This window comes from Grus americana, chromosome 9 (genome assembly GCF_028858705.1).
Source record: "Grus americana isolate bGruAme1 chromosome 9, bGruAme1.mat, whole genome shotgun sequence".
In the NCBI taxonomy this organism is placed as follows: domain Eukaryota; kingdom Metazoa; phylum Chordata; class Aves; order Gruiformes; family Gruidae; genus Grus; species Grus americana.
Window position 1 is genome coordinate 27,400,433 of NC_072860.1, and position 21,820 is coordinate 27,422,252.

At 43.9% G+C, this 21,820-nt stretch overlaps 2 protein-coding genes across 19 annotated transcripts in view; one reads left to right on the plus strand and one right to left on the minus strand.

Moving 5' to 3' along the window:
* VEPH1 (ventricular zone expressed PH domain containing 1) overlaps nucleotides 1–21,820 on the plus strand; it is a 94,548-nt gene that overhangs the window by 14,644 nt on the left and 58,084 nt on the right. For 16 of the 18 annotated variants that reach the window (XR_008578243.1, XR_008578244.1, XM_054834988.1 and 13 more), the window contains 3 exons: nucleotides 1,169–1,384; nucleotides 6,875–7,049; nucleotides 20,636–20,802. Coding sequence is in view for 16 of the 18 variants with exons in the window: in XM_054834988.1 (XP_054690963.1) it covers nucleotides 1,169–1,384; nucleotides 6,875–7,049; nucleotides 20,636–20,802 (558 nt within the window). In the remaining 2 variants the exon portion in view is untranslated. Of the gene's footprint in view, nucleotides 1–1,168; nucleotides 1,385–6,874; nucleotides 7,050–8,363; nucleotides 11,021–16,047; nucleotides 16,262–20,635; nucleotides 20,803–21,820 lie in introns of those variants that run through there. The other 2 variants (XM_054834998.1, XM_054834992.1) reach the window with 2 other exon arrangements.
* Nucleotides 10,844–15,987, minus strand: PTX3 (pentraxin 3). Its single transcript, XM_054834999.1, has 3 exons — nucleotides 15,769–15,987; nucleotides 14,847–15,368; nucleotides 10,844–12,101 (listed from the first exon to the last, which is right to left on the minus strand). The coding sequence occupies exons 1-3, from the start codon at nucleotides 15,914–15,916 to the stop codon at nucleotides 11,488–11,490; spliced, it is 1,284 nt and encodes a 427-aa protein (XP_054690974.1). The 5' UTR covers nucleotides 15,917–15,987; the 3' UTR covers nucleotides 10,844–11,487.

Genomic DNA, 21,820 nt, shown 5'->3' on the forward strand with positions numbered 1-21,820 from the left:
CGCACGTCTGCATTAGCACAGTGCCGTGCCCTGCCTCCGAGCTGCTCAGTGGCAATTCCCACCAGAGGGCTCTGGAGATCGCTGCCCGAGCAGTCGGGATCTGACAGACGGGCGCATATAACTTTTCCCCAAACGTGAGGAGTTTCACAGCAGTATGGACAGGACCCCTCTGCTCTCCGTGTCCACACACAGTGACTCTTGCCAGGGGTTTGCTCTTGTGCCATCCCAGCCAGCGGCTGTTAACTTGTTCACCCCTTTCTCAATGGGTAATCTTATACAAAAGAAAAAGCATGTGGATTTTTCTGTCACGCCAAGCAAAGCTTGTAGAGAGCTAGTTGTGAATAAAGGCAGAGAATTGCTTTGAGACAGACCCAAACGTCGTGGCTTCTGCCTGTGATACGCTGAGCTAACTCTGGAGCTGCACTTCTGTAAGCCAGTGCTGAACTTGGCTCCAGCCCTTTAAAAATGTCCATGCTTTAGCTAGCAAAACCAATCACTTTTGATTAGTACTTCAGTCTGTCTTCTATCTGCATTACTTTTTAGGATGGAACAGCAAAGGTTAGACCAAGGGACAATGGTTGTGTATTCTGGGCCATTTAAGTTACGGTGATGCGCTGCCATTCGTATCCACGTGGCATCTGTGTCAGTGATTATGGGGGATTACAGGATTTTGTGATAAAGCCTATTTAATTAACTTTTATTCATGTTACATTGATACTAATTGAAACTAACTGTGTTTACATCAGGGACTTGACATGATGTGAAATATTTGGGACTCTGCATTTGGCTATACATCTATATATATTGTGGGTATAACAATTCCAGTTTTGGGTTTAGGACGGTTATGGGAGAAGAGGCCTGTGTGAGTGGTTCTAAGGTGTGTGGCTGCAGTCTCTGGTCAAAAAGACCATGCTTCAGGACAGACTCCTAAAAAGCATTTGATAACATAATCTGTACCTTTACAATAACCAGAATTAAGACCTAAGCCAGTGAATTGTCTGTGGGATGACTAATTTCTGTGTTTAATCACACTAAACCTTTGTTGTAAAGGTTGAAGTGAGAAAATGGACACTGGACGTTTGCAAAAGCTTCATGTCTTCAGACTAGATTTGTGGGGTCCTTGAAAAGGATGGGCATTCATTGGCAACTGTCTCTTCATTTGAACCAGGACTACCAGACCAATGACAATGACCAGGCTGTGGTGGAAATCTGCATCACCCGCATCACCACTGCCATCAGGGAGACAGCGTCCATTGAAAAGCACGGGAAAGCCCTCGTGGCTCTCTGGGAGTCGTGCCTGGAACACAACCTGAAGCCCTCTGGAAAAGATGAGGACACACCACATGCAAAAATTGCATCCGATATCATGAGCTGTATCTTGCAGGTAAGACTGAGCTGAAAGCGAAGGAGTGTAATGCATTTGTTGGCTATTCAGGTTTGTCTTTTAAATGCAGTTGTACTTTGTTTTCTGATTGTGCGTGGGAATGGTTGCATTTGTCTAAAACCAAGAATATGACCCTAGTTGTTATGTATATCGTTACATGCATATGGCATCTGTTGCAGTGAATCAAAAGTTTTGGCAGCTTTGTTATCATTAGAGGTGTCTTGACTTGTTAGTGCCAGATTTCATTATCTTAATGCTCCATTAATTCTAAATATTTGCATTTCATGTAAGTATTAAAGCGGGAGAGAGGACTATAATTTTCTGTGGTTACAGAAAGGTTCATTTGAAAGCATTTAATATCAGGGAAGAGGTTATTCTTTTGAATTGTTCTGGAAGGCAGCAAAATGCCAAAGAGAGTTTAATGACATGAAATTTGGGTCATTAGATATGCTGTCAGTAAGGAGGATCTCCCTTTACATTTTGATTGTAAAAGCGGAGCCTAGATACAACACAGAAAACTGACCTCTGAACTAATATCTGATTGCTACTACTCTAAATAGAGGACTAGAAAGAAGTTATGCTCTGGCCAGGACTGTTGGAATAATTTCTTAGAATATTTTACTAAATGTTAGAGGCAGCAACAAGACTGAAAAAGTATTTAGGTCCCAAAAACATTTGCTAGAAGAACAGCTGAAATTGAGTCCTATTTGAACTCAGTAGTCTGAACTATCACTCCCTGTGAATGCAGGAGTATGTAGCAGCCTTTTGGGGATAGGATTGGGCTATTCCGAGGCTTTCTAAGAAAGCAAGCTGAGGGTGAAAAGCCATTTATAGTGGGGGAAGGGGGAATCTGGTATTAAATCAGGGTGAATTTGGGAGGTTTTTTGTTTTGTTTGGGGGTTTTTTGTTTGTGGTGTGTGTGAGTGTTTTTTTTTTTAAGTTGTGACTGCAGGCAATATCATTCCTTGTTGGGAAAACAATATAATACAATACACTGGAGAGACTCAAAGAGAAACCCATGAGCACAGTTATCTAACTGGAAGCAGAAATCAGGGTTGTTTCCACAGTTTCAGCTGTGGGCAAAATTCACAGGGACCAGCTCCAGAAACAGTTCTGTGAAGTGCCTTTCTATACGGACTACTTTGGGGTGAAGTTTGCATTATGTCTGCTGTTTCATAGTTGCTTTCTTTACCTCCACCTTTTAAATCAGAGGGGGGGGGTGGTGTTCTTTCATTATAAAAAATTGAGTGATAATGGCACAAGTATATCACTGTCCCATGAAAGACACTGCTTAGCCCCTTCTAGGATATATTGTTCCATACACTTACTGAGGATCCTCATCTAGTTTGGCTGAAAGTGTTTAAAGTCCAAAAGAAACAAAGAGTTTCAGAAAAAAATAACACCAATGCTGAATTTGCTTCAATGAAATTTTACTTTACAATGGTCAGTTCTGTTTACCCCCAGTCTGCCACTCTGAAGAGGCACATAAAAGTGTGTATTATAGGAAAATATTAAAAGAAGGAAAAAAACCCTTCCTTTTCTGAAGCCCAGGTTCTTGTTGATTTTGGTTTGGGAAGCATAGATGTTTATTCCAGCCAGGCATTTGGTCAAGACGTGAATGAGGCTTAGCAAGATTTCTTCTGCACTGCGCTGGCATCCCTGGGCCGTGATCCATACCTCAGCGAGGGGCACAGCAATGCATCCTGGAAGGTCGGTGGTGGATCAGGGGTTGTGTCCCCTCTGCCTTTCCCTGCAAATGACCGGCTTTGGCAGGGGCCATGCTTTCTGAGAGGCAACGAGTTCCTGGGGCTGTTCCCTAATCTGCCCTTCTGTCTTCTGTCCCCGGAGCTGAGACAATAACTGGATTTGGATACCGGTAGCAGCACAGCTTAAACTTTCCAGACGAGAGACTGTACATTGTAGAATCATATCTTGTCTTTGCAGTACTTTAGAAATCATATTTCATGAGAACACTAAAGTATGCAATGGCTTGTCTAAGCTTTTAGTGTTTGCTGTTAGCAACAGTGTGTCTCAATCAAGCCAGCTCATATCCAAATGTGTTAGGGGTTACACTGTCTTGCAGATTGAACTCCTTTCTTGAAATACTGAAAAGAAATGAAAAAGTTATGAAAGTACATTTACTGCTCCCTGAAACAGAGCTATTATCAGCAAGTTCTTTGCATAAAAAAAAGAAAGGCGGCATAAAATGAGGGTTTTTTATAGAATGCATGAGGGATGGTTGAAGTAATAATGAATATCTGACAGCTGGGTTGAATCTCACAGCATGTTTCTGTTGATATTAGCAGCAGGGAGGTCCCCTAGGTTTGCAAACATCACTATATCATATTATTGAAATCTGTTTTTCATTGTCACCTTCACATTTTCATAAGTGTGCATTCATGCCCTGATACTTATAATGGAACAAATGAAACCTTTCTCCTTCCATCCAAATGCAAACCTTTTCTTAATTAAGTGTTTGTGTTGGGTTTGCGTGGCAAGGTTTTGGTAGCGGGAGGGCTACAGAGGTGGCTTCTGTGAGAAGCTGCTAGAAGCTCCCCCTGTGTCTGACAGAGCCAATGCCAGCCGGCTCCAAGACAGACCCGCCGCTGGCCAAGGCCAAGCCAATCAGCGCCTCTGTGATAACATAGTTAAGAAGGGGGAAAAAAACCAGAGCGTTTGCAGCCAGAGAGAGGAGTGAGAAGATGTGAGAAACTCTGCAGACACCAAGGTCAGTGCAGATGGAGGGGCAGGAGGAGCTCCAGGCACCAGAGCAGAGATCCCCCTGCAGCCCGTGGTGAAGGCCATGGTGAAGCAGGCTGTCCCCCTGCAGCCCATGGAGGAAGGGTGAGGGGGTGTAGAGATTCCACCTGCAGCCCGTGGAGGACCCCACGCCGGAGCAGGTGGAAGCACCTGAAGGAGGCTGTGGCCCGTGGGAAGCCCACGCTGGAGCAAGCTCCTGGCTGGACCTGTGGACCCGTGGAGAGAGGAGCCCACGCCAGAGCAGGACATGTGACCCCGTGGGGGACCCACACTGGAGCAGTCTGCTCCTGAAGGTCTGCACCCCATGGAAGAGACCATGTTGGAGCAGTTCGTGAAGGACTGTAGCCCGTGGGAGAGACTCATGTTGGAGAAGTTCGTGAAGGACTGTCTCCCGTGAGAGGAGCAGGGGAATGATGAGAGGAGTCCTCCCCCTGAGGAGGAAGAAGCGGCAGAAACACCGTGAGATGAACTGACCGTAACCCCCATTCCCCGTCCCCCTGTGCTGCTGAGGGGGAGGAGGTTGTAGCCAGGAGTGAAGTTGAGCCCGGGAAGGTGGGAAGGGTGGGGGGGTGGTGTTTTAAGATTTGGTTTTATTTCTCATCCCTCTACTCTGTTTTGCTTAGTAATAAATTAGATGAATTTCCTCTCTAAGTTCAGTCTGTTTTGCTCATGACAATAATTAGTGAGTGATCTCTCCTTGTTCTTATCTCGACCCCTAAGTTTTTTGTTATACCTTTTCTCCCCTGTCTAGTGAATGAGGCGAGTGATGGAGCAGCTCTAGTGGGCACCTGGCCCCCAGCCAGGGTCAACCCACCATAGTGTTTTATCTTTATTGTAGGAAAAATTCAACAAATTGTTGTTTGGAATTTTCTTAGCTCTTTAAATCATAGTCAGAGGGCCAGACCTTATCTTCCTGTTCTTTCCGCATGAAGTCCTAGAGTATAACTTGGAGGCAGAATTTGGCTCCTACTCAGTAATGCCTCTTGGCCAAATATAACGAGGCATTTTGTTGATTTAAACATGCTGCTGCATAAAGCTCTATTCATTTTAAGGGCTTTTCTCATTAAAGACACAGTTTTTGGTCATATGGCAGTTGCCATGATGAGCTATCTTGACACCCAGGAGTTGCTGCAACCCCTTCTTCCCTAGGGCTGGCAGAAGGGGACCATCCCGGAGTGGTGGTTGCAGCACTCTGCTGCTTGGCCGGTCTCTGTAGCAAGGAAAAAGCCTCATCGCTGGTTACACTTCGCTCGTGTGCATTGGTCGAGTAGCATGATGCAGCCCTAATTAGGGTCAGTCCTGCTCTCCATGAGGCTAATGGCAAAGGCAGTTACTGCTGATGGAGGCAGAGCTGGCCTAAGAGGCAACGTAGCAGGGTATATGGAACAACAGATTTGTTTTTTCTCAGGTCTAAATTTTTTTTTTTCAGTGCTGCTCCAGAGCAAGCATGTGTTAAGTCTGGACTGCCTTTCTCTGCAGTATTTTGTTACTTTCTGAAACATCTGGGTTCCAGTGGTTGCCTGTGATTTCAGATGCTAATTAAATATAATCATATTGTGGGATTATTTTCAAAAACAATGATGTAATCCAGTTTCAAAGAGATGTTCAAAACAGTGAAAATGAGAGAAAAGCACTGATTAAGGAGGGAAAGAATGTAGGTCCTCAGTTACACATAAACATATCCTCCTAGTTTCAAGGGAAGTCATGTATGGGAACTTAATGGGCGATAGATGTGTACAGTCTGTGCACACAATTTCATGTATGCAAATAGTTGCAGAAAATCTTTTCTGATCTTAATGTCAAAACTTAAGCGTATGTGCAGATACCTCTGAGCTCACTGAGCTTGGTGCTCTTTTGAGGACAGAAGTTAGCTGTCTCGAGAAACTGATTGGAGTTTAAGAAAGGATATCTAAGTTGTTAGTAGAGGAAAATTGATGATCAATACTCAAGCTATTACCCTGTCAGCAAGCCTCCCAGTACACTTACTTGCGTGTGCTCTTTCCCTCATTTGACCTATTTGCCTTTGATTTAGTCCCAGTGGCTTAGCGTGAGATCCTACTCTGGGAACAGAGGAGTCTTTTCTTCATAAGGCACAAAGATAGGACAAAACTCAAGGGAGCAGCACACCTCGGTTTAGAGGAGGGAAGCTTCCCCGTGCTGGGAATTAAGCTTCCCCGAGCCTTGACTCTGTGCCTGCACATTGGGCTCCCTGCTTAGGGCTGAACATCGGAGCAGGGCAGGTCACTGCGACACAGGAACGACAGGCAGTAACGTGTCCCTTACTGCCAGGAGCGATATTTACCCATCAACAGCGTGAGTGACTACTCTGAGGTGTTTCCTACACTTTGGGATGAAAATTACCTACTCTGTGTGGGTGATGGATACACCTCCTGTCTTCTCTGAGGCACCGAACACGCAACGTCTTGTTAGAAATGTTACAGCAGTTAACGTTTAACTAGTGCGCTTGATATCGTGTTTTCTCCTCTTGCAGAAGACAAAAATAGGTGCATTGTTATCATCTCCTGGTGCAGTACTTCTCAATTTCCTTACTTGCTCTTTCTTTGAAATCTGCCTTCAGTGGTGTTACCAAAACATAACCTTTCTTGGTGTGTTTTTTTGCTTTTTTTCCCTGTTTTGATTTTTGTTTTTCTGCTCTGATCAGCATGAGACTTTATTTTAATAAATTTTTTTCAGCTGTTTATTTTTCAGTGTTTTTTCATGTTTCCACAGAATTACAATCGACCTCCAGTAATGGCCTTAGCTGTCCCAGTGGCGGTGAAATTTCTTCAGAGGGGCAATAAGGAACTGTGCAGAAACATGTCAAGTTATCTATCCTTGGCTGCGATTGCTAAAGCAGATCTGCTGGCTGATCACACGGACGCCATTGTCAAAAGTGTCCTTCAAGGTAGGAAGACGCTGAGATTTTGGCTTTAGTCCTGCAGCGTGCCCACCGTTAGATTAGTTACCCTGTAATAGGCGTATATACAAACAAACACGTTATACGTCAAACCGCATATGTGTAAAGCATGCGTATGGACATATCTATGTGATAAAACATGTTAGACACAATCTAATTACAGATTATATCAAGGAAGACCTTTCAAGAATATATGAATTTACTGAACCTTGTTGACTATGGAAGTTTCATTATAGATTGGATGACCCATAGGGCAGAAAATACATCTGTACTTGTTAGTGTACTGTAATAATGGACTTCAAATTATAAGCCATGATATCAGACACTAGTTACTGGGCTCTTATCCTTTCTATCAGTGTCATTGGCAATACTCCAAAATATTAATGGGAATTAAATGAATCCCATTCTGTGGCAAAACAGTCAGATGTAAGATATGAAAGCTTTGTAGTGGTTCTTTAATTTTGCCTACATTATTAGCTTTACATAGAATACTGTTGCTAAACTCTGTACATTTTGCTTTTGTAGTTTAAAAAGCAAAAAATATTCATACCTCTAAAAAAGGAAGTCCAATTTAGTTGAAGTAGTAAAGTTCATGGTATTTGTTGCAATACAGTGCTACTGCAGTAGTAAAGTCACAGTTTGGTTTTCTTCATTTATGGGAGTAACAGCAGTATGTAGCAACAGCTGTCTAATTTTTCCAAGAACATTGCTATGAAAATATTAAGCCCTCAAATTAAATGTATACATTCCGTATTTATTAAAAAATATAAATGGAGTGTAGTTATTTTTAGGTATTTTATGGAGGGGTAGCTAAGCTAGAAAGTAACTTTGTCGTTAAGACGTTATAGTATGAGTTTGCATATTTCTGTCTGCTTTGCTTAAGGACAAATGTGTGATAAATATGATAAATAATAAATATGTATGAGCTATTTGATAATACTAATTGAGTATAGTCCAAGAACAGAATATTGTGAACAACTTGCAAAGTCACATGGATAATTCTTTTAAGGCTTGTGACGTTAGCATCTATGTGTTCGCATTGTGCATTACCACTTGTAACTCGGTGCTCTTAACAGAAAGAAATAAAGTGAAGCAGGTCTAGGAAAAGTGATTAACCCCCACAACTGAAGGTTTCATCATGACCGTTCCTGCTCGGTTTTGTGTGTTTATGTTGTTCTACCAGCAGATGTTGCTGTGGACATCAGATTTGGAAATTCCAGATTGGAAGAGGGCAGTCTGAATAGGCAAAGGGCTCTGTTTTGCATACTGGCTTAATTGCACTGTACACAATTTGTATTTCAGGCATGAAAAGGTTGGTTTGCAGCAGGCTAAGAACCGTGCTTGAAGACTGAGTGTTTGCTGAAGGGAGAAGGGAAACAAGAGGATAAGCTGCTAAGGATGGATTTACGAAGCGGTGCGGAGACAAAAGGCCTTGTTCTGGTGCTGCACAGACGGGGCTCAGCCTAATGGCACCAGTGAGACTGATAGTACACTTTGGCCCGTTGCCTGCGAGTGTTTGAGAGCTAACTGCATTTTTTGATTACTTGGGGCAACTGTTTGGCTGCATGATCAGTTTCTTATCTTATTAGCTAAAAAAGAGCTCTTTAGAAAGAGCGTTTAACTACTCTGTTCCAGTTAGTGTGAACTCAGCTTCTAAACATGCAAATGTCTGTACTGTGCCCGTCAGGGCCCTGTGCTGACACCCTCCATCAGTGTAAGGGATCAGATTTATTCCTGTTTCCAGGGGACAGCAGCAAAACTACCCTGCAGCCGTTGCTGTAATCTGAGTGTCCCACAGCTACTTCACCTTCCAGAGCAGCTCAGGCAAGGGACGTGGATGTTGCATTCAGCAGAGGCTTGTTAGAGAGCAGAACTGGGCTCAGCAACATGCTCCAGGTATGCAAGTCTTGTGCTTGCTACTTCGTTTCTATGTTTGTGGTGTGAGAGCAGAGTCACAATGGCTTTTCCACATTTGGAGCCCAAACTCCTCCAAAATACTATTTACTTGGTGTTTTCCAAACAGGCAAAGTAATTGTTGACAAAGAAAAATACAGTTAGGGTAGGGAGGAAAGAGAGAAGCGTGCTGATGGAGGAGACTTGTGGTGCTGGGCAGGAGGGGGCTAGACTGTGGGAGAGCTTTGCTGACCCACAGGGTTGATAAAGGAAGAGCAAAGCAACTGGAAAGAGTTTTGTAGCTGAGTCAGTGAGAATGGAAGGACTGACTTTGTGTTTGGTCATCTGCCAAACTAGAACAGAGATAGGAAAAGGCTACTTCCAAGACAAAGCATTTCAGGTATGAGGTACAGTAAGAAAAGTAGCCAGAAAGGACTTCTGGTAATCTTTTTGAGGATTTTGCTTTTTCTGCTGCGTTTCACGGACATTTGTTTTCATTTAATGGAGGGTACTGTATGGAAAGAGGATTTGAGAGCGATTTTGCCTTTGCACAATGTTGGGACCTCAAGTGTTTTTCTTAACTCTGAAGATCTGTTTTCTGGCTGACAGCAGATGAGTGGAGGTAATCTTTGTTGTTCTGTAGTTAAGGTTATTTGCAGGTATTATTTAGTAAGGGATTTTTGTTGTTCTTAGTAATAAGCATTTAGAATTTAGATACATTTTTATTGCAGGGTAATAGGAGAAATTCCAGCAATCGGAGCAGTTATTTTTACCTTAAATAATATTGTCAAAACTTTGGAGCAGATCATATAACTTTAGCTATGAAGCACAACCCCCTTGAATGGTGTAGTAAAGTGGAAATTATCTTGTCATAGCTTTTTCTTACTACTTTTGTACAGTGGAAGGAAGGGTCTTGTAGCTGCATCGTATTCAGGAATAAGCGTGGCAGCAGCATGTCAAGAAACTTTTCAAAGTGAGGTCTTAGGACATCTGTAGAGAATGAGAAAGAGAAACATCTGAATAGAGCAGAAGGGTGTGCTGCTTCCAGTGGAAATAAGAATTGCTTTGAATAGGGCATTCTCCACGATAACTTGTTCAGAGGTAGTGAATAATTGTTCTTGTCATACGTGGTTACATATCCAGCGAATAACTAGTCATCATTGACAACTACTGCTCTGTTTTCTACACGCAAACCACAGTGTCTTGGCACTCTGCTTCTGCTGCTTATGCACTGTGTCCAGCCCTGTGTTTTTAGGGGGTTTTGGATAAGCTTGTGAACATGAGAGAAGAGAGCTGCTGCCACCAAGTATTCATCAATTCTGCCTTGTACAAACCTCCTGTTAGCATCAAACCAATTGGTTACTTTGAATATCTAAACATATCTTAAAACCGAGTGTGTCCTTCTTGGGTGGCCAGCATTATGCCTGGCGTACCGACTGGTTTTTATTTGGGGGTATCTCAAAACCAATCCTTCCTTCAGCCTCCAAGCGCCGTGCTAGCACAGCCTGAGGTCAACACACGTGTGTCAGGATGCCAAAGCATCTCTTCTGTACAAGTGACCATCTTCGTGTAGGGAAACTCCTAGATCCTTGTACATGGCAACATTCGCAAGAGGGATTGTTATCGTGACCAGCCTTTAAAGCCTTTTAAAGCTGTCCATGGCTAATGCTTGGATTTCGGTCCTCTGAGGGTCTCTGAGATGTTGATATTTATGTTCTTTTTGTATTAGCAGCTAAAACTGTGTAGTTCAAAACATGGAAAAATTCCCAATTGGCACTTACTGTCAGAGTTTCAGTTCATGAGAAGCGTGGAAAGTTTCAGTTTAGTAAAGTATCTTTATTTACAGAACAACTTTACAAAAATAATTTCAATAAAATTATTATGAAGTCCATTTACAATATAATACAGCTGCATTTTCTCAAAATGTAACATCAGATTATGATGGGGAATATTACTTTTGTACGTTAGGTCAATCCATGGCATAAATAATGGTTTAAACAAGGAGCTAGTTTTGTTATAGCCTACAAATTACTAACAACGATTAATAAACAATGCATTTCTTGGCTTATGTGGTTCCTCTGTACAATTCACATTAGTGCTATAAACACCAGGGACTGGAGGAGCTGGGAGGATGCGCAGCCGTATGTCTGTTATGCAGAGACCGGTCAGCCGGATGCCCGATGCGTTTGCTTCCGCAGGGATGCCAGGAGCACCGTTCAGCTCCGAATGTCCACGGTGGCACTCACTTTTATACATCAGAAAACACTGCGCTAGAGAGACAGTGGTCGTCTGACCTCAGGAACAGCTTTTCCAATGTCGTGCCTTGATGCGTTGGGTTTTTTCAGTGTTTTGCCAAAACAGCAGGCAGAAATCGAATCCCGTCTCCACAGTACCTCCTCTTGTAAACTTGCAATGCTAATCTTTCTTGGGAATTTGACTGACGTGGGCTCCTACAGCTCTGTTTACTTGTACGTATTGGTGTTCAGCTCTTCATGAAACACATTCTCTGCTTCAGAAACTGCCTTGCCAGAACTTAAGAAACATACTGGGCTCCTCCGTACGGCAAAACTTCCGTGACTCCCCACCCAATGATGTTGCCCCTGGTACTGCACGCATCTTCTCCGCTCTGCGCTGCTATCTCCTTGGCGCTGAGCACTCTGTCCCACATGTTAAAGCCAGTTAACTTTCCAGAGAAGGCTAAAGCTTCGTCAAATCCACCTCCAACGCAGCAGCCATTCTTTTCTTGACCGATCTGCAAAATCCCTCCGTCTGGAACAGTGTGAGCATCGGCAATGTCTGAGGCTGTGGCTGCAAGCTCTCCCTTCACCCACAGGGATGCGGATCCATTCTCAGAGCTCCAGGTGCCACAGAGGTGGATCCACTTCCCAGGAACAACTACATTTTTGACAGCTAACTTGTGCTGGGCACCGCCAACAACAAGCACTGCAGACTCCCGGCTGAGATAAAGCTGGATTTCATATGGATTTAACTTGGTTCCATAGGAGAAGACAATAGTTTTGTCCAAAGCCTCAGTTACCTTGATCCAGATACAAGCAGTAAAGGAGCGAAGGGCCATTCCAGCAGTCGGGTGAATGCTCCCAAATATCTTTTTCGAACGCATGGGGAATAGAATTGCTGTTTCACAACCTGAAAAAGTTAGAAAGATTGTTAGGTAAAGAAAAACCAGTCTGTTTGTACGTGCACAGTTAGGACGCTTGACACGTGCTCACTTCTGGGCTTCCCAATGGGAGCTGAGAGGTCGGCGCATCCAGGGGGATGTAGGATGCTTTGAAGAAGCTGTCAGATCTGATGGATGAATTTGCCAAACGCTATGGCAACGGGTCTAGGGGCTAATTGGGCTGTAGGATCAAGGCTTGGCTCTGCCCTCGCTGCAGAGCAGTGCATTGTGTAGTCCTGCGCCATGCCAAGTGACGTTTAGGTTTAACGCTGCCTGTCTGTCCCGGCGCTTGCCTTGGGAAGCTGGGCTGCCCCGAGGGTCTGTGCGGGCAGGTGGGCAGCAGAGGGGAAGGGGCTGGGGCTGGGGCTAGGCAGGGAAAAGCAGGCGCAGGGAGTGTTGGCAGAAGCATGCGGAGATGTGCGTGTCTGTTTTATTATAACAACTCCCTTTCCTGACCCTGCCTTTAGGGCTGTTGGTCAGTAGCTTTCATGCACACTGGTTAACCATAGGAAATGTATAACACAACTGATATTTTTAAAACGGTTCCCCTCTCATCTCCAATTAATATGCTGATAATAGAAATCAGATTAGTGACAAGCACTATCAGAAATTTATGAAACTTAGAAAAGTAACTGATGATCACTAAACCCAACCATTTTTGCTATTCTGTCTACTGTTCCCCAGTTGTATATACCATAATATCCTAAGCAACATAGGGGAAAAAGCAGCCATTCCATTTCCTGTTTAAACAAGGAAACGCATGTGGAAATTCTGCTTCAGTGAATGAACGACTCTTTGTGTCCTCCAGGACTGCACTGCTGTGTTATTTCATAGACTGCTTCCTTTCAACTTTGAGTAGATTTTACATGTCTTCGTTGGCCCGTGTGAGGAGAGGCAGGAGCATCGAGCAACTGTTGGGGATACTCCTTAAAATCCTACTTAGGAATGCTATTGTGAAAAAGCTTTTAATTAGCAAGCTTTCAGGCTTTATTATCAAGGCCTAAACAAAATTAAAAACAGCCTCACTGAAGAACAAAAAGCATGATTAGAAAATCCCTCAAGAGTATGGCTGGCAGTAATTCAAGATGTGAGAAATTAAAGTCAGTTGCTAAAAATTCCCTTGAAAAAAAAAATTCCAGAGAGACACTCTGGAAGTACTTAAAATCTATCTTTTAAATAAAAAAAAAAAAACCAACCCCAAAACATTTAAGATAAAACCATGTAGGAACCTGTGGAAATAATCTGGATTTCCACTAATGAGACTGAGATTGTTAATGCTGATCAAGTTTTTTTACTCTCACCTAGTGCAGAGTAACTGACCGCGAGGCTGGCTGTGGTACAGGAGAGAGATAGAGAATGAGATCATGCTTTCTGGAAGGCAAGATTCACGTGTTTGGGGACAAAAGCAATAGCTGTAAGATCTGCTCCCAGTATGTAAAGATTACCAAAGTGTTGCGATTAAGTAGAGAAGTAAAAGCAATTTACTTATAAAGCGGAGTCCATGTCCTACATGAAAGGGTGGATTAATGATAGATTGTAAAACGCTTTGTAAACTATTGTGTTTGTATTGTAATAGGCTTGTGTAAGTTGTTGCCTTTGCATAAGCAGTTACAAGCAGTGCTCCTCCTCACTCACCTGTGTAAGAGCTCACACTGGTAGTATTGCTAAGGGTCTCTGGTAAGGCTGGTGTAACTGCACCCCTAAGTTCCTACTCACCACCCCATCCCCTCTGGGATTCTGTGAGTGTAGACTTCTGTGAGGGTTTTCAGCTGCAGTAACTTACACTTTGGAAAATATGGTTGTTAAAGACATGTCAACATTTAGCATGTCAACGCAGTGATAGCTAGCTGGTAGGCAGAGTTATAGGCAATGTAGCTATTTGTGCACGTAGCAATTTTGCACCCACGCTTTATATAGATGGGGGTCTGCTCTGCTGTACCCCAGTCGCTGCTTTTTGGGCGTCATATTACAGCACATAGAAAAGCTGATGTGAAATTTGAGATATGAGCTCATCTTTCTACGGCCACCTCGCTTGCTGACCCATGCAAAGATTTTGGAAGGGGAAAAAAAACCCCAAACCAACAATACCACAGTGTTACTAATTTTTCCATGCTTGAGGAAATATTCTGTCCTGACAGTTGCACGCAGTGAATGTGCCCTCCCCGCCGCGGGAAGCGTGCTGAGCCGGTTGACATCAGCAGCGCGTCCTCGGATCCTGTTCTGCTCTTGGGCAGTTGGAGTTGGTGAGGAGACAACATTTAGTTTTAGGAAGAGGAACGGGCAAGTATTGTAGGAACAGAACAGGAGACCTCAGTGCCTAGTGCGTATGCGTAGGAGTTACCAGCTGGGAAGATAAAAGGTGAGAAAACATAATTTATATGTTTAAAATACATCTACTGTTCTCTGGCAACCGTTTTGATCTGCAGACCCTGCAGGAGGTGGGATCCCAGCTGGCTTTGCCCTGTGTAAGGACTTGGATTAAACCCTTCTTTGATCCCAGGTTTGAAAAGCTCAGCGCCTATTTTTTGAGAACAGCGAATGGGTTTCCTCCCTGTTTGTACAGACTGCTCAAAGCTGCTGCGCTGGCCGTAAGATTGCTTCGGGGTCACATGCAGGGGAAGGTGCTTAAGAGGGGTGTTTATAGGATGTCTGTCTGGGTCAGGCCCACCAAAGAGAGCTAGCTCCCCAATAAAGCGTAGCGCACATGGACTTACCTGCTGGCAGTAAGTGCTGAGCTGCCCATTTCTGCGATGCCTTCAGTTCGGCTCTGGTTTGCTGTAGCTCTTTCCACAGGGAGTTCAAAATGAGACTGTCTCCTCTGGTGGGACTGAATTTATCCTGCTGAAAAGCTGTCTCCTGAGCCTCCGCCTCGGACCTCCTCAGCCAAGCGCTCTCCAGCCGGCCAAGCCTGCCGGACACGTTGTGGCTCAGCAGCAGAACGTGCTCGAGAACCTTTCCTTGCTCAGACTCGTGAAGCCTCCTGGCTTCTTCAGCTTGGTCACTGTTCCTCTTGAGCGCCTGCTCTACCTGTGACATGATGTTTGAGGTGACTTTCTCAACCGCAGCGGCGAGGTTGGTGGTGAGCTGGCTCATCTCTGCTTTCAGGGTCTGCAGGTCCACCTTCAGGATCTCGTCCATCACCTGCAGCATCATGTTCTCTTTCATCTGCGAGTTCTCAAGCATGATGAAGAGCTTGTCCCACTCGGTGTGCTCTCGCTGGCAGTCGCATGAAACAGCTGGAATGGAAGATACAGATGTTGCTATGCCTTTGTACTTACGTTTTTAAACAGGAGTATTTGACAAAATCTGGCTCTGTGCAAGGCTTATGTGCTGCAGACTGTCAGTGTGTTTCCCTCTATATCAAAGCAGAAAAGTAAAGTAGTGTGTATTATAGCAATTCTAAAACTGTCATTGGCAGTCTTTTGCAGGAAAACTGAAAAATAAAGCATATAAAGCAAACTCCAAGGCACGCCATCCGAGTGCTTTAGCATTTGCTGTCCATAGTAATCCACTGGTATAGGCACGTGCTTCTTCCTCTGAAAAGAAAATCTATGTTTGTAATAATAACTGTTACAAGAGCTAGGCAGCAAAGAATGCAGTTCTGCAGCTAACAGAAATTAGTTTAAATCTACTTACTTTCCTCAGTACCAAGAACTGGACCTTCAATTTCATTATCCAGATTGACATACATGAGATCATAGTCATCATTTTCATCCAGAACAGAAACAGAAGCCCTGAAAACACAGAACAGTGTAAGCAGAGAAAGTATTTCTTGGAGCAGCATTCTCTGGCTGCTTCTTGAAAGGAGCTGGGCTGTCTGGAGCTAAAGTCTAAGTCAGACTTCAGCAGAGACAAGACTGCGAGTGAGACGCAGCGAGCCCCTAATAAATGCTCCGAGAGCCTCAGCTTGAATGAATGAGCAACGCCAGTGTTGTAATCAGAGCACTTCTGGCTGTTGGTTTTGGCCGAGAGGAGAAGGGGGCGTGCAGCTTGCTCAGTCCCAGCCTTCCAGGTTTGCACCGGGGGGAGATGGACTGGCTCGCGGAGGGGAAGAAACGGGGAAAGCTGCTCTTGCGAGCTGCCGCTTCCCCTCCGAGAGCAGATTGCTGTAACGTCCTGCAGTGCGAGGGTGAGACGGGGGATGAAATCACTTGGGAGTTTGCCGCCTACCAGCACGGGCTGCGCCGGTTATGTTGTTTTGTGTTCGTTGTGGAAAGGAAAGTGTTCTCTGCAAACTCATTTTGTAGTTGGTATGTGCCAGGGCTCAGGAGGGGATTGTTAGAAAAATAAACATACCTGGAGTTGGTTTGGATGCGTGTATGGCTTAACCTAAATATTGTAGCTTATTTTGATAGTTATGTATCAAAACTTCTATGGTATGCCTACAGTTTACTGCTTTAAGCAATAAAGGAGAACTCATAAAGACAGCTTGTTAGGGTTTTGCTTTTCAAGCCTTAATTACCAGTAACAACATCCTAACTGTGTGGATAATACACTACTGGTAGTATATTGTTTTGGGAGCATGTAGATTAGTAGCTGCATGATTAGAGTTTTTTTTCTGTTAACTTTGAACAAACAAAGCAAGGCACTCTTGGATTAGACATTAATCTAGTGCTAAGTATTATTGTTATTGGTGTTAATCTGTTTTAAATTCTAGAAAGCTTATCAGTTCAATGGACCATTCATTATTTCAGAGATGCATTGTTTAGGTGAGATTAGGAGTAATATGGTACAAATTATATATTGGCTATGAAATACTCAGAGAATGGCAAAAAAACCCCACCCACATAATTGCATCTAACTTGCAATCTGTATTCCTTTTCCATTTGAGTCTCTGGTTTAGCCCCTTATCACCGCACACAGGAGCGTGTAAAGAGGGCCCTGTGCTTCTGTCCTTGCTCGTTCTGCCTCCGACACCTGGGTCACAAGTGGGTGACCTTAACCATTGCCCCCTCCTGCAGCGGGGACCAGGAGGCGCTTTGCAGGTGTTGCCTTTTGCAGAGGAGGCAGGGAAGGCTGGAGCTGCCTGCTCCCCAGCCCGCTGCCTGCTCCCCAGCTCCTCCACGCTTGCTCCACGCAGCCCAGGGCAGCCCGCTGCTCCGGGGGTTGCAGGAGGCTGCTGAGAGCCTGGTGCTGCTGCACCAGATGCCTCCCGGCACCCAGCCTTGCTTGTGCAAACCTGGACTACCTCTGTGTTGGGCTGCTGGCCACCGTGCTGTGCTATTCCTACGTGCCAAACTGCCTTGCCACTTTGCCCTGTGGGTATATGGGGTTCCTGCCACGGCGGGGGCTCCAGCTGCTCTCCTGCAAACACAAAAAATAAACAGTAACGTTGAAGCAATAGATTAGAAACCTCCAAAGTTTGGTAAAGCAGAGGAAAGTGTTTTCGGGGAGGTATGCACCTTACTTGAGTCATCCTGAGGGAAAAAACCTTTGTTTTGGTGCGTGGGCTTTTTGTCTTTGACTACCCAACTTGGAGTGAACGTCAGAACGCCACTGCATAGCTTCAAGCTCCTTCTATCCACGTTGCGTTTGCAGTGCGCTACCAGGCTCATTTATTTTACAAGCTCTGCGTGCCGCTGGGTTGGGCAGAGCAGAGATCTGAGCACAAGGCAACCTTTGCCGCTTGGCGCGTGTGCAGGGAGCATGGTGCCCGAGTGTGCCCGGGCACGCTCCTGGGGCAGCCGGGGCGGGCTGGCACCATCACCATACGTGCTGGTGGTTGCTCACGCTGGATGTGCTGCCTTCCCTGCCTGGACGTGCAGCCAGCGGTGCAAAGCCATCGAGTGTCCCCAGCTGTACGTTAGTCTCTGCCTGCATTGCGTAATTCCCGGTGTGTGGTCTGCTTGGAAAGTCTGAGAAAAATCTAATCTGGAAAGTATTGGGGGTAAGGGTGGTAGGGGAAGGAAGAGGGAAAGAAGGTAATTGAGGAGTTGAGTACAATGTTTTTCTGTTCTCAGACAACAAACATACTTTTCAGGCTCTTAGTTTGGACTCAGATGAAGCAAGATGGAAAAAAGTGAATTACTTGGGAATGGGCACGATATCGCCTCTGACTGCCCGACATCTGAGAATCAAAAGATTGGTGAGCTGCACGTGCGTAAATCCCTTAGAAACTGAAAAGATGTGACAAACAAGTGGCAAGAGGTACTCAGAGCTAACTCGAAACACGAAAATACAAGAAAATAGCGAATTGGGTTGTGCTTCGTGACCTTTCTTAAGTTACACGAAGAACAGACGCAAACTGTGGTATCTGCTTGGATTGTTAACAAGTTTGTATACACGGGTTATTCAATTAAAAGCAATTCCATGTCAGTGAGGTCATTTAAATAGCACTCCGAAGTGACAGGGTTGCTTCCAAATTGCCTTTGCTTTTCATTTATCTTGGTTAGTGAATAGAAGCCCAGCAATATTTGCTGTAGGAAACTGCCCAAATTTGCATTTGTACAAAGTATTTTTGTTCAGAGAAGTTTCATGGCTGCAATCCATCATGTTGTGTCATGTCAAATTGCGTCACTCCTCTAATACAGGCGATACTTAAAATACTTGTTTTCTCAGATTGAATAATTAGTCTTACTTTCCAGATACCTTCCTATCTGTGACATCCCAGCTTAGGTAATAGCACGTCTCAGGTTAGTGGCTGTCTTTCCTTGTTTAAAGCTGCTGCTTTTTGTTACTCTCTGCTGAATTCCTTCCCTCTATACTTTTACAGCTGAGGTGAATTTTGCCCTTCCAGGAACATGGGAATTTCATCTTTTGCAATTGTTACCTTTTCTGAAATTCGACTGGAGCCTAAAGGCTCTGTTCCATATGGGCAGAAAGCTTCCAGTGGAAACTAAATGTGTACGAGTGCAAAGAAAGGACTTATTTCTGTAAGCACGAAATTATCCAGAGAAGGAAGTAATTTTTAGTGTATTCAGTTACAAAATTGTTCAAACTCGGATGAGAGTCTAGAAAAGTTCAATGAGTATATCCTCTCACCATTTTAGTTCCAACTTTGGGTGAATTGGCGCTTTGCATGAATCCCACAGTATGTTAGAGACACTCATAAAAAAAAGTGACACCGTTTCACAGACTCACTTGTAACATCAGGAAGAGATTTGCACAAAGAACGTGGCTAGAAAATGGCCGGAACTGAACAGCTTGCTAATTTCTTTGGGGTAATTAATCAGCAATTATCTTTCCTTTGCAACTGGCCTTTGTGCTTTATATATAGAACAAAACAAGACAGAAATTTGCCATGTCTGTGGGTCTGAACCTTGCCTTCAGCACTGCAGTGGTTGTACGGAGCGCTCAGAGCCGCCTTCGAGGAGAAGCCAACAATTCCTCAAGCAGGATAAACGCTCGGGGATAGGATGCCGAAGTGTGGCTGGCTGAATAGTGCGGCACTCCTCCGAAGCGTAAGGACCCCTTAGGGATCGTGACAAGCTGTTCGACTAGAAGTTAGTTGTCTGAACCTGCAATGAATTATATGTAGTTACTTGGCTCCGAGGTGGTGTTGCAAGACCTAACGGTGTCCTGGGGTGCGTTTTCTGTATCTGGCAAGAGCTCGATGTGGTCCAGTCTGAACCCATGTATCATTTTTCTGCCATCCATGAAGTGACCTGCTTATCTTGCAAAATTATAAGGCTCAGATTTAAATGGGAGAAAAAGCAGCAGGCCAGAGAGCTAGTTCCTATTGGAAACCAACTCCAAAGAGACCTTAAGGACTTTCAAGGGTTTACAAAAAGGAGCCATGCTGCCTTGCGATAGGCAGATGTTTTCCATATGTTGTTCAAGTGAAACTTAAATATATTGAGGCAGGCATGTACAGCAATGTGAAGTTATATATTTTGGTATGAGCCTGGGCTTCAAATTGAATTATGCACAGACATCTTAAGAAAATGTGTGAGAGAGGGTTTTGCATATCTTTGTCTGTCTGCAGTTGACTCTCCCTGGCTCCTTTCTATTTCTGGAAATGGCATCCTTAACTATTTAATGTTCAAATTTACTGTCATGCATATTTAGTTCTCTTAATAACCAACTATTCTTTCCATATGCTGCTTATTTAATTTGAAAGTCTGAATCTCAACAAAGGAGAAATACAGCTTTTATCTGCTTTCTAGTTCTTTTTTTTTTTTCTTTGGTTAATTTAAATCACACTTAGTTTGGTCTAGGACTCAACAGACTACCATCCAAATCTGAAAGCGCATTAAGCAGCCTTCTCGTGATATTGTACTTGAGAATGAAAGTTATAATTAATAGGATTTTCTTTCTTTTTTTTACACCTATGTTGTTATGCCTGCAATGATGTGTCCTATTTAGGTTGGTTATTTGTCTTCTTGGCACAGTATATATTTTTCTACAGTGGGTTTCATGCCTCCCTGGTTTTGCACTGGTGATTCTTAAGAGCTGATGTTGTCTCCAGGTGTGTGCCAATTTTCTAGGGCTCTCTCCAGCTGTAGAGAGAGATTATTGATGGTCGGTATTGACCTCGCTGGCCTCTCATTTGCTCTGTTCTCAGGGAACTCCATGCTGCTGCGTGTCCTGCCTGCTCTGTACGAGAAGCGACCGCAGCCGATAAACCTCCGTCTGCGGGAGCTGGTGGCACTGCTGGCTCAGCTGGACCAAGCCGAACACCACCACCTCCTCAGGCTCCTCCAGAGCGTGGCTAGGAGAAAAGAACTGGAGGTAAAACCGTGTTTGGGAGATCTTACTGCTAAATGCTGCACCTCCTTTTGGAGGAGTTTATTTGTTTCAGATGACTTGGCAAGGTCTGTCTGCTAGCTGCTCTCCGAGCAGTGAGGAGTCCTGTAACATGCATGACAGTGCTTTCCTATGCTAATTCCCCATGAATTCTTTAATTTCATTCCAAATTCTCCATCTAATCATGAAGAGAACATAACAATGACTCTGCTGGATCAAAACATTTGTGTTAAACCAGTTTTCTACTTTTTTGGCTCTTCCTCTGTCAGCTGAGCATGAATTCCCATAACTATGTTTCCGTTAGAATATATGAACTGTTTAAATTACATATCAAGGGAAATCAAAATGAGTTAAGAATTGGTTGGGAGTGAGCTGGAGATTAACTAAGGCAAAATAGATCATGCTTTGGAAATTTCATGTCATTGACAGCACCCAGAGTGTTAGAACAAGGCACAAAACTACCTGCTTTGTGACTTTATGAAGTTCATAAAACCTTTGGAAAAGAAGAACCAACAGTAGTTAGTATCTTCCCCCCAGGTAACAAAGGAAACTTTATCATAATACACAGTCCCAGATGAAATCGAGCTCCTTATGGAACTTTCCACTTCCTAAAACTGATAATCCTCAAAAAAATAACAGAAGAATGGGTCACTTTGTGCCCCATTTCTGCATTGAAATGTATTTTACGCAGATGCAACAGTTTCACTGAATCAGAGGTGTATTGGTGTACCTGTGTGTTTATGTGAAAAATCATAATTCAGTAGTTAGTTGTATACACTGCATCCTGCTTGTAAGATGATTTTAAGGACTGCATCCTCAGCCCCTTGAAAATTGTGTTGTTACAAGAAATGACAACTTGCCTACAGCATTTTTTTGTGCAATGGGGATCTCGCCTCTTATTTTTTCCTCTGTTCCAGCTATTAACCTTGTCACGTTATTTAGTTTCCTGTGGAAACCAAAAATTTCTGCTAGTACTTTAATTTACTGTATCACTGGAGAAGGC

Bases quoted from the DNA above. Each gene is read 5' to 3' on its own strand.
- PTX3 (XM_054834999.1), bottom strand. From the start codon at position 15,916: ATGCTGCTCCAAGAAATACTTTCTCTGCTTACACTGTTCTGTGTTTTC. The intron at 15,369-15,768 runs GTAAGTAGATTT...CTTCCATTCCAG, and splicing joins AGTTCTTGGTACTGAGGAAA to CTGTTTCATGCGACTGCCAG. The intron at 12,102-14,846 runs GTAAGTCCATGT...TAACTTTTTCAG, and splicing joins TCAGCACTTACTGCCAGCAG to GTTGTGAAACAGCAATTCTA.